Here is an 18,491-nt window from a genome sequence, read left to right as displayed (position 1 = left end):
TGCAAGGAGCTCTCCCTGGGAATTCCGGGACTAGAACATGCAGTGGGAAGTGTTTTAGAACACTGGCAGATCTTCTCAAGCATTTAGGCCCCCCGGAAACCATCACCCTGGAAGGACAGAAGCGTCAGGGGCATACGTCTACCCAAAGACATCCCTGCGGTTTAGGAGAGAGGCCCGAACCTCCAGGGGAGGACTTCCTGCACCCCTCAGCCCTTGCACTAGACCCCATCTGGTGCACAACCGCAGCTCCCCATGGGTCCCCAGGTTCTGAGATACCAGGCTCAGTGTGGATAGGGAATCACCTGGACCCAGGAAGAAGCCCAGTGAGACAGAATTGCCAGGTGCCTCATAGATAGGCCACATCCTGGGCTGCTGCCTCAGACCTCCAGAAGCATGGAGATTTTAAATTTCTTGTTACCCAGCAAGAGGGTACACATGATTGGAACACAAGTGTCCGTGGGCTCTCATGCCGGCTTACCCTGAGCCTTCTTAGAAGGCTGAAGTCCATCATCCAGGGGCCAGATTTATTCCGTGATGCCCACAGGATTTTACAACTGGTGTTTTCAGCTGCGGTACTTTCCCTCTTCACTTGCAGGGACCCAGGAAGCCATTTATATGTTCACTGGTGACTCCCTGACACCAGCTGCCATCAGGTCAGAGCCCCTGGTGCTGGCCTGCCTCTGCCTTCGGAGCAGGGTCAGAGGGAGGCAGTAGAACAGGAAAGGCTTCCCCTCTCTCCAGTGGAGTGGGGGCTCCAGGCCACTTCTCTCCCCATCCCATACCCCATCTTCTGCTGGAGCGCCAGCCACCCCTCTTGGGGTCCACATGCCATCGTGCACGAAATCACTAACAGCTTCACTACCATGTCGCAAGGCTGGCATTTTCAAAGATCTTTCCATCAGAAGGGATGCCAATCGAATGAACCTCAAAAGGGAGAAATGTCAGCATCAGGCTTTCTGGACAATGAATTTGAGGAGAACCGGGGGCTCCTGCCCCAATCTTCTTCCCCCTAGAGCCCACCTCCTATGCAAAATCTGGCACAGGGCTCCTTCTCCTAACTCCACATCCACATGGGTGCGATGGAATTTCTTTAATATTAACTGATTATCTGCCCCCTCACAGAGTTCTGTACCCCTTGACCCGTGCCTCCATATCCACCAGCAGCGCCACAGTCCAGAGCCAGAGCTCCCAGGAAGGCTGGTACAGCCAGAGATCAAAGGAAGGGCTTTGGAGTCTGGATAACCGGGATGAATCGAGCAAGTCTTCAAGTCCCAGGCAGGGCAAAGAAGGGGATTTCAAGGAGCAGAGAGAGCTCAGTCACCGCAGCATCCCCGAGACAAACCTTGCACACCAGAGACCCCACAGAGCTCTGAGGGCACCACGTCCTGGGGTCTGGGGGGAGATGGGAGTCCCCACAAAGCAAAAAGTGCTTCATGGTATGTCCAGAATCCGTTGAACATCTGCACGCCCTCCCTCCACCCCTCAGTGCAGGAGGGGGCAGCTGGGTGATTCTTGTAGGCCAAGGGTGGTCAGAAGTCAGAAAAGGGCCAGGGCAGTCCCCAAGTATCCCATGACCCAAAGTGGGGTTGGAGAAAACAGAAAGAGGCCCTGCAATGGGGTGACACAGAGGAGACCTGTATAAGCACCAGGCAGGCGGTGATGGGCATTTTTGAAGATACTGGCAGGAGAGTGAGGATGGCCCCCCACCTCCCCAAGTCCCCCCCTGCAGAGCTTGCCCCAAATCCCAGGGTAACTGGGCAAGGGTGCGGAGCCTCTGAACTGACTGACGTGGGGCGTCGAAATAGAAACTCTCTGGAATTACTTTTATATTAAACCTACTGCACAGCGGAGCTTATGGCTTCTGCCCCCACCTTGAATTTACTACTTGGTGAGCGTGTTTCTGTCTGGACTTAGACCACTAGGAAGCTCGGAGCAGACTGCAATCCTGTCCTATTGTCGGGAACGCAGTGTCTGAGGCATGATTCACGGACTCCACTGGGCCGTCTACTCTTACTTGCCCTGGCTCTTGGGATCTTCGCCTGTAGTCAAGCTATTGTTCCACGGGCTACACTATTGTTATCCAACCAGAGTCCTATTTGGAACAAGGCAAGGCACATACACACCTGAGAACATGTGTGTGTACCAAGGAGATATTTAGAGTAATTTATAACCCTGGTTTGAAAACTCTCAGCCATAAGCCTTTGAGGACATAGGAGCCCTTCTGCAGCAGGCTCCGTCTATGGGCCGTGGGGGGCTGTGGGGGGTGGACGAGGTGCACGAGGACTTCCCTATATGGTAGCAGCCCCCAAGCTCACAGGTGAGAGCAGAGCTCCCAGCCGGGGTCCATCCTTGTGCTGGCAAATCGCTCCCTGTGCAAATCAGTCCCATCAGAGGTGGAGGTGGTAAGGGCAGCTTTGGGGAGCCAGGTCCTGCCCCGATGCACCTGCCTGCTAAGGCCTCCACCATTCTCTCTTTTGCGACCGCCCCCCCCCAGAGCCTCGGTGAGGTCACGGCAGAGCTGGCCACTCTGACCGTGCTCTTTCAAGCCTCTCGTAAACTGATTTATTTGGTAATGCACAGACTGACGATTAGCTCATTTCTCGGCCTCAAGAAGAGGGTCACTGATTGGTGTTATCTTTTAAATGAAGAATTTGTCCTGGGCACAGAAACAGAAAGCAGGACTTAAACCACAGAACAGGGAAGCATCAAGGGACTGTGACATGTGGCCCTGGGGGCACATGGGGGCATACACGACAATGTGAGTCCTGGGCTCTGGACAGCTCTGGGCCGCCAGCAGCCGAGAACCTACCAGCACCAGCATGGCCTTGAGAGCCACACCTACCAGCCGTCTCTTCTCCCACAAATATGTTGCACAACATATTTTTTAAAAACCAAAACCCTCAATACGCTCAAATGTTTTTCCTTTTATGTCACTGCATCCAAGTTAACCCCTTGGGTTTTGCCTTCTTGGTAGCGCTCTTTTCTTAAGCTTATTAGGTCAAGCTGACATGCGGTATAGATCTGAACTATTATTATCACACACGCCACCTGAATGCCAAACATGCTTTTAACACGGAGACTCGGATGCCATTTTAGGAAAAACAGATCTTTATTAAAAAAAAATAATAACTTACAAGTTGAGAGAACTCTCCGAAATACACTGTTCATTTTGTGCACAGCGTTGCAGCCTGGAATAGCTCTGCTCCGTTTTGCTTTTTTAATGTAACTTTACCAAACTATGACTATCATAGGCGGCTTTATGGGGTCATTCCTGTTCCATATCCCATGCCGGTTCAGAGCACCACACAGATATAAAACTATCGTAAATACAACATTTCAGCCAGGACTGGAATAGATTTATAGATTTATAGATTTTTATATATATATATATAATTTCAAAACAGCTAACAATTAATGTCATCCTTAGTCAGAACTGAAATCAAACTAGCCTTAAAACTACAACACTCTGAATACACGTCAGCGTTATAGCTCTCGTACAATATTTAAAATATATTTAAACTTTCAAATACATTTATAAGGTACACCAATAATGAGAAAATAAAGTCTTAAGATTTAAATACAAATCACCGTATAAAACCTCCAGGGAACACAGAACGTCCTATTGTACAGAAGTGCAGGCAAGCCTGCCCCGCGGCCGGCGTGGACACGTGACAGGCCTCGGACACGTCAGGACTCACAGCCGCGCGACGGCCACCGCGGTGGCCCGAGAAGGAGGGGAAGGGTGCGCGGCGGCACCCGCTCCCCACTTCCCGTGACTCCAGCCTCAAGCCCCGAAGCCACCTTGCTTTACTCTTGGAACGACGCAAGCGCGCTTGTCCCGGAGAGCCCCCGCGGGGCGCGTCACTTGGTGTTCTGCTCCAGGGCGGAGTACTCTGTTTCCGACACCCTGGAGGCATCGATGAGCTTGGTGAGCCCCGTCTTGGCCGAGTACTTGAAGATGAAGGCCTTCATCAGCTCGTACCTGTAGTTGCGGGTGACAAAGCTGTAGAGGACGGGGTTGACGCAGCAGTGCACCAGCGACAGGCACTGCGTGACGTGCAGAGCCGTGAAGAGGAAGTTCTCCAGCTGGCAGGTGAAGGGGATGTAGTGGAGGATGGAGCAGATGTCCAGGAGCACCACCACGTGGTAGGGGAGCCAGCACACGAGGAAGACCACCACGTACGAGAAGATGATTTTGCGGCTGCTCTGCTTCTCCTGGTCGCCGGACGCGGCGAGGGCGCGGGCCAGCAGGCAGTAGAAGACGGCGATGATGCAGAAAGGGATGGCGAAGCCCAGGACCACAGAGACCAGCTCCATGCTGACGAGCCACTCCTTGACGCTGTGCTCGGGGTAGAAGGAGCGGCAGTAGGTCTCGTTGTTGGACGCCGACGTGACGGTCTTCAGGTAGTAGGTGTCGGGTAGGGACACGCAGAAGGCCAGCAGCCACACCAGCACGCAGACGGCGCGGCGGACCACCTTCTTCCTGCGGCTCGAGGTGCCGGCGAAGTAGGTGACGGAGAGGTAGCGGTCCACGCTCATGCACGTGAGGAAGAAGATGCTGCCGAACAGGTTGATGGAGAAGATGAGGTGGGTGATCTTGCACGTGAGCTCCCCCATGGGCCACTGGTTATGCTGCACGAGGCTGACCACCCAGACGGGGATGGTCACCACCACCCACAGGTCGGCGATGGCCAGGTTGAGGATGTAGCAGTGCACGTCGTAGCCGGTGGTCTTGGCCTGGATGTTCACCCAGACCACCACGGAGTTGGCGATCATGCCGACCACGAAGATGAAGATGTGGATGAAGGACAGCGTGTACAGCAGCGCGCTCTTGTTGGCCATGTTGGGACACAGCACTGTGTCGACGGCGATGCAGTCGCTGCTGTTGCACGACCAGCTGATGTCGGAGAAGTTCCCCGGCTCCGCATAGTCGAAGAGGTGCAGATCCATGGCGCTGTGGGCAGCGAGCAAACGGCCTGCGCAGAAATCAAACAGAAAGGATGCGATGGAAAAGTGGCTTCATTAGGCAACACCGGAGGGCCGGCCAAGGCGCTTTTCCGAGGGCCCACGCACTCGGCCGTATCTTCCCAAAGAAAGGAGAAAAGGAAACAGGGTAGCAGAGCTCCGCACAACGACATAAAACAGGCCCAGCATCTAAGTTCACGCGGTGCCTAAGCGAGAAAGAGGGACTGCCTTCTTTATCTCTTTATGGCTGTGTTCTCCAGCCATCACCAGCCTGGCTGTGCCCACAGTGTGAGATCAGCATGGTCCAGGGGCCAGAGAAACGTCTGAGAGCCACAGTGACGCAGACAGCTGGCTCATTCTTGGCACAGGACAGCGGAGCCGTCGTCCCCATGTCCCAAAGAACGGCAGAGTCCATCTGTTCCTGTTACTGCTGTATTACGAGTATCCCGCTCTGCTGTCTTAATGAGATTCCCTCCCAAGTGCGCATCAAAAATGGGACTCAGTGCTTTTAACCTTCCTGCAAAATGTGCATGGAAACCTGGGTCTTGGGTCACCTTCACTTTGCAGTCATGGAGATCACAGGTGTGCAACGCCCTGCAGCTTGACTGCACCCCAAACCTGCAGACCCTGGGTTTGCCGTGGGGTTTTTACAAATGGCAGCCACCCAGCTGTCTGGAGCTGTGGGCCACTGCCTCCTTTCCCCTTCTTTTGTTTATCCAACTGTTTCAAGAGCAACTTGTGCCAAGACCCAGAGCACAAAAGTCACCACCTGCTGCACTTTTGGGGGAGGGGACAATCATCTCAACTCTCTTGCAAATTCATCCAAAGTGGACCCCAGGTCACATAGGAGGATGGGAAACCCTGGTCCATGGGTCAACGCCCAGGTGGCTATGCGAACAGTATGAGGACACATAGCTGGGAAAAGCACCCATCCCGAGATCAGACCTTCCCGGGTAGGAATCCTGATTCCTTCCTTGGTGGTGTTTAACTTGACTCGCTAACCTGTCTTCGGCTGCATTCTCGGGACGCCATCTCACAAAGGTGCCCGAGAACCAAAGGGCCCAATCCAGAATCTAGCACACAGCAGACGCTCTGTAAATCTCCCCCCCCATCCCTTTGGCAAAAAGCACAGCCTTCGTTAATTCCTCCTCCACATTTCAAACGACCTCTTAACAGCCTAAGTGACACACGTCCCTGCCTGGAGGGAGACTCCGGGGCAGTTGACGGGTTTACCTTCAGGATAAATGAACAAAATCCCTGATGAGCGAGACATTCTGCTGCCTCCCAGGACCAGCTTCTTGGCCTCAAAACTCACAAGAGGTGACCTAATCTTAAGTCTCAGTTAGCGGAGACCACCCGCAGGCTTCTGAGCAGTTCTTCTCTGTGGGTTCAAAGTGGCCATCGGTCCCTCTCCCAGTGACCTAAGCAGGTCCCCGTGTCCCCGCTGCTGAAGGGAGAAGGCTGGGCCTCCCAGGAGGGGAGGCCAGGGGCAGGGCCCAGAGCCAGAGAGCCTGGTGGTCCTCGGAGCACCCCACCAGGAGGATCCCCATGCCGTAGGACCACCAACTTGGGCCAGACCAGACAGACATACAAGCACACGGGTCACCCACGGAGACTCAGCACGACCAAGTTTAGGACAAAGAAATTCCTCACATTACCAGACTTTGGACAACCCCGTCCTAAGAGGCAGCCTAAGGACCCCAAAGGACGTGGGGACAAGAGGCAGCAGAGGGCGCCTTTGAGGAGCCAGGACTCCCTGACCCACCGGACTGGCCTCGGGGTGGGCAGCCAGCCCCAGACTGCGCTTTGAAGCTCCCACTGCCACCTCCCCCTGGCCACTCACCTGCCTGGGGCTGACCTTCCCCTCCCCATTCCGTGAAGCCCCCAATTCCAGAACTAAGCAAAGATTTCATGGTTCTCATGTGGTGACCCCTTTCCCCCCCCATCTCCTTAAAATGAAACACACGTGCAGCACAGGCTAGTTTATAAAGGGCCTTCGCCTCAGGACCTCATCTGACCCTGGAGTCCCTGCAGAGCTGACGAGCTCGGCAAGCCGCAGCCCCATCGGCAGGGCGCCCTCCTCAGCCCGCTCCAGCACAGCCCCGCAAGGCCTTGGCAGCCACAGCCACAGAGCCCGGGGGCTCGGCCGTCCGTGGGGCAGGAGAGGAAGGAATGCGCCCCAGCCCTGGTTAGCCTGACTGGGTCCAAACACCCCCAGCTCTTCGCTCACCACAAGGAGACAGTGAGCGAGCTCTGGCCGCCCATGCTCTTCAGTGGACGGGCGCCGGGCACTGTGTAGTATGGACAGCCAGACCCACGCAGGGGCAGGGGTCTATGAGAAGTCACCTGCCTCTCACACCCTGCCCTTTTGGAAATTACCAGGTCAAGGGTGTCCAGATCCACCCTCTGGGGCTACCAACCATCATTATTCCCAGAGTTCCAGCCATGGTGGGGGAGGGCTCTGGCCCCATCCTTGGTTTCCACCTCTGCCCTCTGAGCAATGGAGATTTCGTGATCACGTAATCACATGATCTGAGCCAGAAGTATTACCTGCTTGCAGGGCACGGCTCCTTTCCAGCCGTCCTGTCCCGTCCCTTCGGGGGCACAGTGGGACTCTTCCAGCCAGGGCTGAAGGGGAGAGCAGAGGCTTCGAGGCTCCTGGCCTGAGTGCGAAAGCCAGCTGGCCCCCAATCACCGATCTCCTACCACCCATCAGCCCAGGAGCTGCAGTCCGAGGCCCTTGCCCTGGCCACCACCTCCCCCAGGGGGACCTCCTTGTACACCCTCCCAGGGCGGGAGGCCTTAGTGGTCAAGAGAAGGAGGGAGGCACAGAGAGAAGATGAAACAAACCGCAGTCCTCAAACTCCTGCAAATCCAAACAGGGGCGAAAGAGGGAAACACGACTCCCAACAGCTCAGCCCTGTCCTTTCGGTATTCTTCATGCATTTGGCTTTGGAAACAATCAAGGGTCGTTTCCAGAAAAGAACATGATTTGGCAAAGACAATCTGCATGGTACATCCCATGGGGTCTGCAGCAAAGGCCGGTCTGCCCCAGTGAGGGTCCAGGACGGCTGGGGCAGGTACGTCCAATGTCACACCATTCCACCGACGGTGTGTGGCCACCATCGGAGAGAGGACTCTTCCTCATCCACCGGCAGAGATCTTCACAAGCGGCACCCGCAGAGCCACCAATGTGGCAAACCACAGAGTGTCTACCCAGGCCCCTGGTTTCCAAAGGCCTGGTGACAAAGCTCCTAGCAGGCCATAGGAAACCTCCCTTCCTGTCCCCGCGGAGGGAGGGGGCCACCTAATGAGCCACAGGGCCACGTGAACTCCCACACCAGAATCCCAGCTGCCCTCCAGCAAGAGCAGGCCATCACCTGAGCCGGTACACGGACAGCCAAGCGCGTTCTGCGCCAGTTGGGAAGCGTCTGTGCTCCCGTCTAAGCCATCAGGCCTCCGAGCCAGCGTGCTGGTCTGTTCATGCTGGGAGGCAGGAGCGGTCTGCCCCGGACCTGGAGGAGACCCCTCTTCCCACTGGGNCAGCTGCCCTCCAGCAAGAGCAGGCCATCACCTGAGCCGGTACACGGACAGCCAAGCGCGTTCTGCGCCAGTCGGGAAGCGTCTGTGCTCCCGTCTAAGCCGTCAGGCCTCCAAGCCAGTGTGCTGGTCTGTTCATGCTGGGAGGCAGGAGCGGTCTGCCCCGGACCTGGAGGAGACCCCTCTTCCCACTGGGACCAGCTGCTCTCTGCTGGGATAAGCCAGCAACTCCATTCCTGCCGCCGGGGCCAGAGCTTGGAGTCAGTCACACGTGAGCACGGCCTGCGTCCCTGTGCGCTCAGAGCCCCCACCAGCGCAGGCGGCAGGATGAGACCCACTTACAACTAAGTGGTAGGTCATCTGCGAAAAGGGTCCTGAGAGAAGGAGAAAAAGAGGGCTTTGCATTTTTTACAGCTTTTTGATTTTACAAGTTCACTCATTTCTCCTCTCGAAAGATTCGTGTGTCCCCAACTGTACACGCGAGTATGTTTACTGATTCTCTCTCCGTTAGCAAGAAATCGGAGGCAACATAGACGTCCATCGGGAGAGGGGTGGTTTGATCAAGTACCGCGTACCCGCTGCCTGAAATACAACAGAGCTGTGAGAAGACAGAGGGGCCTGCACACCTGAAGGGAAAGGCGACAGGCAGACACAGGCGCTGAGCATAACCTCACGGACGTAAAAACCGGAGCAAAGAGTACACGCAGCTTTGTATGTAAACACCTGCGCACAAAGGCACAGAACAAAGACCTTCGAGGTTAAAGCTTTGGGCAGGCAGGAGAGGGTGGGAGTACAAAGGGGGGGATTATAGATTTTACTCCATAAACTTCTGTACTATTTGAAATCTGACATCAGGAATTACGTCGATTCTGACGGAGGGATGTTTCACAAAACCTGAGCGGTTCAAGTTCCACTGTCCTAGAGCCCAGAGACCCAACGAGAGCAGAGAGCTGTCCCCCTCCGCTCCCTTCTCCCCGTACTCCCCGTGCTTTCTCTGACCCCCCCCCTACAGCGGCCACGGCCACATGCTCTAGACCTTGACCCCCACTCACGTGCAGGGAGCATCCCACCTCTGCTGGGACAGGAAGAGAAGCTTCCTATGGCCAGCGGAGGACCCAGTGTCTGGCCGGGCCCCCCCACCGGCCTGGCGTTTGCAGAGGGACTCATCCGCCACCCCCAGCCCCCACGGAGGAAGGCTCCTCTTCGTCAACGGGAGGACTTTCCTGGGAGACGTGCCACCCACATCTCAGGCTCTAGTCAACAAGTATCCCCACAACGACTGAACTACCACAAGCGGCCGGAGGCATCTCGCTGCCTCCAAACGGCGGCCGGAGCTCACCCAGGGAGCTGGCGGTCAAGCCAGAATTAGTCGTCCCCAAGGTTGGCCTGCACAGGGTGGCAGACGGCCTGCAGAAAACAGGCCCTCTGGCCCACAGTCAGTCCCTCCGTGACGAGACTGCCAAGTGTTCCGGCATCTGGATGCTCTTCAGTAAAACGGCCTCCAGCATGTTTGCAAACACCCATCACAGACCTGGAAGATTCTTCCCAACCAACCCCTTAGCTGCCTCTATCCCAATTAACGTGTCCCGCTTCTCACGCCTTGCCCCGCACCCAGACCATCTCTATGCCGTGTCACCGCACCATCTTCCTGCCCAAGCCCCGCACCCCCACGAGGTCTTCATCCTCGTGTACCATTCCCAGCACGAGGCGGGTGATTGGTGCATCCGGTCAGTAAGTCAGCAGTGACAATCAGGCTCCCCCAAGTCCTGGACTCCGAGGCCATCCCTGGGAACAGGAGTCCAGAAGGACTTTTCCAAACCCTCATGGAGCTGAGACAAACATCAGCCTTTTCAAGCCCCAAATGTTTATGGAGTGTGTGAGGGGCACTGCTCTGGGCCTAATAGACCAGAATCGCCATGCCCCGTCCCCCAAAAACTCGCCAGCCAACCGAGAAGGGCAAGAAGGCAGCAGGGTGGTGGTGGGTGCCCCCCCCAGCCAAGCAGGAGGTGAGGAATTTCCGCTCCAGTGGTTTATGGGGGATGAATGAGGCGGTGAGATGATCAAGCGGGTCCCTGAATCTGACTGAGGCCAAGCTCCCCACAGAGGAAAGCTGGTGACCAGAGTTAGGGGCAGGGGTGCGGGGAGTGGGGGAGTCAGGCCGGGCCTGCCCCACAGGAGCCACAGAGATTCTGAGCAAGGGAGCGGCTTGCAGCAGAAAAGGCTCCTGGGGGTGGAGGTGACAGCACCCAGGTTGAAGGCAGGCAGTGGGGCGCCTTGGTGACAGGGTGAAAACAGGCTGGAGGAAGGTGCTCCCACCCAGTCCCCGGTGCTGCAGATAAGATGACACCAGCCAGGCCAGGGCTGGGCACCAGTCGGACAGCAAGGGGTCCTCTGGCCCTCGGGGCTCTTTAGGACCTCTGCCTCCAGGTGACTTTTTTATTAGCTTTCTGCAATCTGGTATCTGCGTCCTCCCAGGAGGGAATCTCACAGAGCAATTCCGTGCCCCTCAGACCGGATCACCTCGTTCAGCGTCTCACTGCTGCGCACCCGCGGGCCGAGGCCAGAAGAGACCCGCTTATCTCCATCTGTGGCTCACAACAGCTCTCCGCACGGTCCCAGCTTCTCCAGAGGCTTCGCCCAGGGGGAGCCACGCTCTGGCCTGCTTGCCGGAGTCCCGCCCCTTCTACTCTAGCTGGCCTGCGGTTCAGGTAAGGAGAACCCACAACCTCTAGAAAATCGTTAGGCAATGGTACGTCATTGGGGTCAGGGTTTTTTGGGGTTGGTTTTTTGGGGGTTTTTTGTTTGTTTGTTTGTATTTTACCAATGCTGCATGAAATCTGTGGGGAAGTCCAAAAAAGCTTCAGGCCCGGCAGTCTCCCTGTGGCCAGCTGCGGGGGCTGACGGCAGACTGGGGATCGGTCCGTCCCCCAGTGCCAGGCAAAGAGGGCAAAGAGGAACAATGCTGTCTTGACTACAACTTATTTCACACAAGTCAGGAACTGCCCTAAATCATAGGAAAACTCTAAAAGTAATAAAGAGAGTCAAAAGGAACAAAAACACCCTATCCTGATTCAGACAGAGGCCACCTATCGATGGGGTCCTCAACATACTTCCTGTTAACACACCGGGTGGGGCATCCTCGCCCACTTTTAAGCATTCGGGGAGAAAACGAACCCCACAGCCAGAAACCCGATCTGGCCTATTGTGTTCAGCTGCCCACGGGGAAGCAGGGCTGTGCCCAGAAGGGCAGATCCAGAGATCCGCGTCACAAAGCCTGCAGGCTGGGTTGGCCCCGTGTAACCAGAGCCCTCGCTCCCACCCAGCTCAGGACCTGGATGAGGCAGTGGGAGGTCAGCCAGGCTCTGGGCGAGACACAATAGGGTTCCCAAGAGAAGACTACTCCATCTTGGCCTCTCCTCCTAAAACTCAGGGATGATCCCCACAAAGGTATCTGTTACCGTAAGAAAATTCGAAGATGCTGGCTATCCAGACGCACAGCCCTTTACTTGTCCCTTAGCCAACAGCGGTCCAACGTCACCTGAGTTACTCTCAGTCCCTCCACCCTTCGAGCACAAACAAAACCAAGTCAGCTCCCAAACCTACCTGTGGCTCCCCAGAATGTTCATCATAAAAATATGCAAGCCCCTCATTCATCACTTTAACAAGGAAAGCACCTACTTTTTTTCTCCAATTCTAAATTAGTAGATCCTCAGATTAAAAAATATATATATATATCCCCTGCACAAAACCATCAAGTATTCAAAATCAGATAATCCCCCTTTTATTCCTCTTCTTTTCTTCTCTCCCTCTCACCCTGTCTCTCTCTAGCTTTTCTTCTTCCTTGTTTGTTTTTACTTTAATAGAAAATATGTGTCCCAGGGCTATAATTTTCTGGACTTGAAAAACACTTGACGTGAGCCAGCTTTGGGTTTCTTTCTAAACTCTACCTACATGCATGGAACTCAACTAGAAAGGCGTTCTGACACCGTACTTGTTCCTGAAAGTAAAACTAAGTTCAAACCCTATACATTTTAGTTCCAAATTCCATGTGTGCCCGGCAAAACCACTGACAAAAATCTAAAGTCCTGAAATCTTGAAGGTTTTTCTCCTCCTCGGTTGACTCTTAGGGTTTCTAGAGTGACAGTCGGCCAGTCTCAGGTCTGAGTAACTTCAGCCAGCTCGCTCACGCCTCCCCGAAAACAGGAGCCCCTCTGCCTAGATGATCGCACAAAAAGCCACTGTTCCTGATTAAGTAGGTTTTTTTGTTTGGATTTTTTTTTTTCATCCAGAAAGCCTATACTCTGCCTGTTCTGGGTCTGATTAGAAACCATAATACCTTCTCAATTCTCCCAGGACTTGCTGTTAATAAGGGAAAAACTCACCTCCAAAGTCCTGACTCAGTTAGCACCCGCATGCTGCCTTGGCTATACTCTCTGGAACTTTTTTTAAACTATGATTGCAATGCATGTCCCTTTTAAAAATTGGACAGGCAGCAAAACACAGGCATTTCTCAATTTTCTCTTACTCTTCCACACCCCCCTGCACCCCCCCTTCATCCCCTGGAGGCTGTGGCATCTAGCTCAGCAGTTGTGCACACACTCAAGTGTTTATGGCAGAGACCCGGAGAAAAAGAGCAAATTGTTTCCAAGCTAGAGCTCCCATGTGCAACTTTGCTTTAGAGAAAGGCTTTGCATCTGGGGAAGCTCGGGTGCTGATGGGAGGAAGGACAGGCAGTTTATCCATTTAAAATCTATAGAAAGTTAAGCACAGACCCCAGCCGCCTCCACTTTCTTTTCTAGGCAAGCCTATTTGATCTCCGCATTTTCCTGGAATAAATAAAAGGACACAAAGGCAGCATCTGCGTTTAAAAAGAAAAGAAAAAGTTACCACATTGAGACTTTGCAGAATGAAGTTTCAGGGGATGTCAGCGTACCAAATACCTTCAAAGCTATAAACCATGTCAGGGGGGCCCTCTCCTACTTCTGGAAAAGCTAATGATCCTGTTGTGAGCAAGTGAAGGGGGGGGAGAGAGAAAGAGAAGAAAAGAAAAGAAAAAAAAGAAAAGAAAAGAAAAGAAAAGAAAAGAAAAGAAAAAGAGAAAGAGAAAGAAAGGAAGACAGAGAGAGAAAGGAAGAAAGAGAAAGAAAGGAAGAAAGAGAGACAGAAAAAAGAAGGAGGGAGGGTGGGAGGGAAGGAGGGAGACAGCCAGTCTGACTTTTACAACTTCTCATTCTGCCTGGAAGTTACAAGTCTTGGCTAACCACCCACCCCTGACCTCACTCCAAAGCTCTCACTGTCAGTCACCCCTTGAATCTTTATGCATGCTAACAAAATTGAACAAAAGTCATGCTTTACCTGAAGGGTGTATTTAAATTACAAAATCCTAGACTTGTGTGTGTGCCTTTTTTTTTTCCTAACTAAAGTTGGACTTACCTAGCACAATAAATACTCAAATCAGATTAGCAAGGATGCAATCAAAGCCACGAATACCGAGTTGAATGAACATTCACCCTTATAGCTTCCGGGCTTACAGAAGCTGGTAATCCCCCAAAGCCCCGAATTCAAATACATTCTGGAATCACAAAGATTCACACCTCGGTTTAGTGCTTCACTTAAGGAAGCCCCTTAATAAAGTGTACATCTTTCTGCAATTACATATCTACTGGCAAGTCCCTCTATTTCCCGACGATCTACCAGTGAACGAGGTTAGCAGTGGTGCCAGGCTGTTCCCTATGCCAACTCTGAGCAAGCAGAATGGACAGTCTGCATTCTTCCAAAGTTCTCTAGTTACCGGAGCTTAAACACCCACAGCAACAAATAAACACCAGATGCCTAAAGCCAACACACACACAGAGCGTCCCTTCCACGAGTGACTTAAGGAAAGCTGACCTTTTTACTTTCTGCAGCAGAAGGGCGAAGCCCCCAAGTTAGCAGACAGGATTTGCAAAGCAGCCATGCAGCATGCAGCCCGTGCTTTCGGGAAACCAGACCTGCAGACTCCCAGCAACCATCACAGAGATTCAGAAAGAGTCCTCTGGAAAAGACAGCTTAGCTCAAGAACAGAAACCCTGCCCGCCGTCCTCCCCTTCCTTTCCAGGCAGGGCTGCGGAGAGCAGTTTCCTTACCTCCCGGCTGGGCTCGGGCTCTGGGCTCCCCGCCGCCGCTGCGCTCACCGCCTCGGGGCTGCGCAGTGTTTGCAGGACTGAGCTCTCCGCCGGCGGACCTGCGTTATATACGCTGCAGGAAGGCGCCTCTAGGTGGCAGCTTTGTAACCCGCAACTCCCTCCCTCCCCACCCGCGCCGCCCCCCACACACGTGCAGGCGCACACACACACGCGCGCGCGCGCGCGCTCCTACACGCACACGCGCTAGCATGCACGCACACACGCGCGCACACCCCTCCGGTAAACCCTGGACTGTCTTTTCCCGCGCAGCTCCGTACCCCACAACGCACTCTGGGGGAAACCCCAGCCGCCCTTGACTTGCAAAGTCTAATGAAGCCACAAGGTCCGGACCCCATGGGGAAACGTGTCAGCAGAAGAAAAGCTGCAGAGAAACCCTAGTGCTTTGCGAAATCATCAAATATTTATCTGGTCTCAGGTATATCTTTAATAATCCCATTACCACCAAGAGTTCCTTTGAATGCGTCTTAGCTCAAGGGAAGACTTTGTTCCCAAGACAAATTGCTCTGACCTTCTGAACCTCCGTGTTGATTTATTTGGCCTGGGTTTTCTTTGTTAATTCCTCCAAAACAGAAGTAACAGTTTTGGTATGAGCAATTAATCGGCACCATTTTACATACCCCAAGAGTGGGGGAAAGGGTTTTAGAAATAGATTTTAAGGTTTTATTTGAATACTTTTATTTGTAAAGTATTTCAGGTCCAAAGTCCTTGAAAATCTAAACACTTTGGTGTTCTGAAACACATACCCAGTGCCGGACACACATTAGGGTTATAATAAAGGTCTTTTCATATAGTCCTTTTTTGAAGTGAGTTTAACAAATGTATTATTATGATTTATTATTATTATTATTATTACTGAAATCTACATTCTCATCTAGAAGTGTATAGCTACAGTTCTGTCCACGGGCAATATGGAATGTGTTCCATATGATATTCACCTCTAACACCCTATTTAGAAAAATCGACCATGAAACAACGACCTAAACTTTCACTTTTAAAACCTGTGCTCACTGAGCTTTTTCCGCCTAGATTATCCTGCAACATTTTGGCTTTTGGCTTGCTTTCTGCTTCTCCTGGGGTTCTCTAAGGGCACCTAGGCGTGGAGGCACCCGCATGTTCCCACTTTCTCCCCAGCTAAAACTTTTTGAGATTCTTTTTATACTTCTTGCTAAAAATAACAGCAGACGGCGAAATGCCGAGCCTGGAGGGATTGTGAGGTCAAACTCTCCTGCGGCTAGAAGGCCCTGGTGTGGAGAACGCCCTTAACAAAAGAAATACTCTGTTGAGATCAAAGCTTCCCATTTTTCTCCCGCGGGGGAGCACCACATGCGAGCGCCAAGCGCACACCTGCTCCCCCCCCTTCCCGGGGCTCACGGAGGGGGGGGGGTCTGCCCGCAGGGCCCGCCCCAGCCCCGCACGGGTCCCCCTGTCGCCTGGGCACCGGAACTCCACCTCCTGGCGCCCGGCGAGAAAGCTGCGCCAAAGAAAAGCTGCGGGGCCGCGGTGTGCGCAGGGCGCGCTGCCCGGGACTGAGCGCCCGCTGCAAGATCGCTTTGCCATAACTTTCTGGTCCTGGTTTCTTCTTGCGCGTGACCCTATGTCTGAGCCTGCTGGAAATGCACGCACCCGCCAGCGAGCAGAGGTCGCCTCTGTGACACTGACACACACGCCTGGCGTTCTGCTTCCAAGAACTTGACAGTCTCTTCTTTGGGAAACCGTTTCTGCTTTGGCAAGCTCGGAGGGACGCAGGAGCGCAGCCCGGCCAGGCTGGAATCCGCTCTCAGTGAGCGGCTCTCTCTAAAAGAAAACACGCATTGACGAGCAACGTGCTGCAGGATGCAGTCGCTCAAGCGGAGGAAGGAAAACCCAACGTAGTTGTTAAAAAAACAAAAAACAAAAAAACCCACCCCGGTTTCGGCGGTGGGGCCGGCTCTCCACCGGGTTTGCAGAGCCCCCGGGACGTTGCAGAGCCCCCGGGACGCGGAGCATCCCCGACCCGGCCCTGACTCGGCTGCGTGCGCCCCGCCCCCGCCCCACCAGGTGCCAGAACCGAGCCCTGGGGAAAATGAGAAGCTCAGTAAGCACCGCTTTGGAAGGGGACCGGATTCCAGCGCCCCGGGCCCTAAAATGTCTCTTGGAACCTTTGCGGTCGGGTCGGCTCCAGCTCTGCGGAAGGCTCGCGTTTGTAAGGGAGGCGGCACACAGAGTGGTTAGCTGGGTAGGAAGGAGTTCGGTTATCCCGGCCAGGAAAGTCTGAGAAGGCAGGAATGGGACCCTGTCGCTGGAGTTTTGTCCCAGCTGACTCATGACTCCGTTCTCGCTGCGTTTTCTAGCCGTGAGCACTGGGTGGGAGGCTCGGTGGAGGGGTTTTCGGCCGAGCTCGCCCCTCCTTCCCTGTGTCTAATCTGCACCTGGGACCGGAGACTCCACCGAGCGGACTCTCCCCGCTCTGACCTGATTTGCCTGCAGAGAAAATCATTATAAATAGAAGCTTCTCTTCTTGCCTGGGTTGTAGCCGCCCAACGGGCCTGCTCTCTGAACCCCACCTCACTCTACCAGCGCGGGCATCCTTGGTAGGCTGGGTCTGGCCTCGTAGGGAGCACCATCAGAATGGAGTCAGCGTGGAATCTGACGACTGCGGCTTGGCCACAGGGACGCTCAAGGGCACCATGGGCCTGAAGCTGGAAGGCTGACTTTGCTCAACCTTGGGTCTTGGCTCCAGTCTCCAGAGTATCACATTCCAGACTCCCGGAGTCATGCCCCTGGAAGAAGCTGCATCATCTCATCTCGTGCCTGGGCCTGTGGGAGTGGTCTCAGCTGGCACTGGACGTTCCCCCTGAATGGCAGATACAGGCCCCTTCTCTGGGGGAAGGATCTAGAAGTAAAGACAGAGCCCCGCCCCCAAGGAGATAGGGTCCCCAACCTGGGCTCCCTCCAGACAGGTCTGACCTGGAGCTCCAACCCACGCACCATGTATCCTTAGGCAGCTTAGCCTTTTTGAAAATGAAGTTCCTATCTTTAAAATAATTATAATAGAGGTGCCTGGGTGGCTCAGTTGGTTAAGCCTCCAACTCTTGATTTCAGCTCAGGTCAAGATCTAGGGGTCATGGGATTGAGCCTCAGACTGGGCTCCACGCTCAATGTGAAGACAGCTTAAGACTCTCTTCTCCCTGAGCCCCTCTCTCCCCACCCCCTCTCAAATAAATAAATAAATAAAATCTTTTAAAAAATAATAATTATAATAAAACCTTCTATTCCTGCCAGGTGCTTCTCAGGATTAAATGAAAGATTACATATTAGAGACACCTCACAGATCCCAGAGAGGTTACTTCTCTTCCTCCTCCCACCCCCGGCTAACGAAATTCCAGTGACACGGCGTGTTTTTTTTAAGCAATAAAATAGATATATAACCCAAGGCTCGCAACATTTTATGAACCCTTTGGTAAAGTCTGGACAGGTTTCATAATAAGAGCGTTTGCTCTTTGCTGACCTAAGTGTTTTGCCTACATTCTTTCATTGAATCTTTATGGTGACCCAATATTGGCACTATTTTTGTCCCACTTTTGTAACTGCGGAAGCTAAGGCCCAGAGAGAGTGCATAACCTGCCCAGCCTGGTGAATGGAGGGAATTCGAACCCAGGTCTGTCTGACTTCACAGCACAGGCTATCATCCGGTACCACAGAAGACATACTCTTAAAAGAAAAAAAGAAAAGCCATGGCAAAATATATCAGCCTGTCTTAAGCTGGGCTTCCTAAAGGCAGAAGAGATGAGAATTCGGGGCAACCCATTTATTACAGAAGTA

The 18,491-nt window shown here is 53.6% G+C and overlaps 1 protein-coding gene across 2 annotated transcripts; it reads right to left on the bottom strand.

The window, feature by feature from the left end:
* Positions 1–3,087: 3,087 nt before the first annotated feature.
* ACKR3 (atypical chemokine receptor 3) lies at positions 3,088–17,189 on the bottom strand. Of its 2 annotated transcripts, none has more exons than XM_019793124.2 (2): positions 16,829–17,189; positions 3,088–4,976 (listed from the first exon to the last, which is right to left on the bottom strand). In XM_019793124.2, exons 1-2 carry the CDS (start codon positions 16,992–16,994, stop codon positions 3,862–3,864), a joined length of 1,281 nt encoding a protein of 426 aa, XP_019648683.2. In that variant the 5' UTR covers positions 16,995–17,189; the 3' UTR covers positions 3,088–3,861. The 2 variants fall into 2 exon arrangements, with proteins under 2 accessions (XP_019648683.2, XP_011215374.2); XM_011217072.3 differs by lacking the exon at positions 16,829–17,189 and adding an exon at positions 14,631–14,755 and having other exon boundaries at positions 3,089–4,976.
* Positions 17,190–18,491: the final 1,302 nt, after the last annotated feature.

The sequence above is a fragment of the Ailuropoda melanoleuca genome, chromosome 2, assembly GCF_002007445.2.
Source record: "Ailuropoda melanoleuca isolate Jingjing chromosome 2, ASM200744v2, whole genome shotgun sequence".
NCBI classification, from domain to species: domain Eukaryota; kingdom Metazoa; phylum Chordata; class Mammalia; order Carnivora; family Ursidae; genus Ailuropoda; species Ailuropoda melanoleuca.
This window is presented reverse-complemented; position numbering and strand designations above follow the sequence as displayed.

Bases quoted from the DNA above. Each gene is read 5' to 3' on its own strand.
- ACKR3 (XM_019793124.2), bottom strand. From the start codon at position 16,994: ATGAGTCAGCTGGGACAAAACTCCAGCGACAGGGTCCCATTCCTGCCT. The intron at 4,977-16,828 runs GTTCCAAGAGAC...ATTTCTGCGCAG, and splicing joins GAGCCGACCCGACCGCAAAG to GCCGTTTGCTCGCTGCCCAC.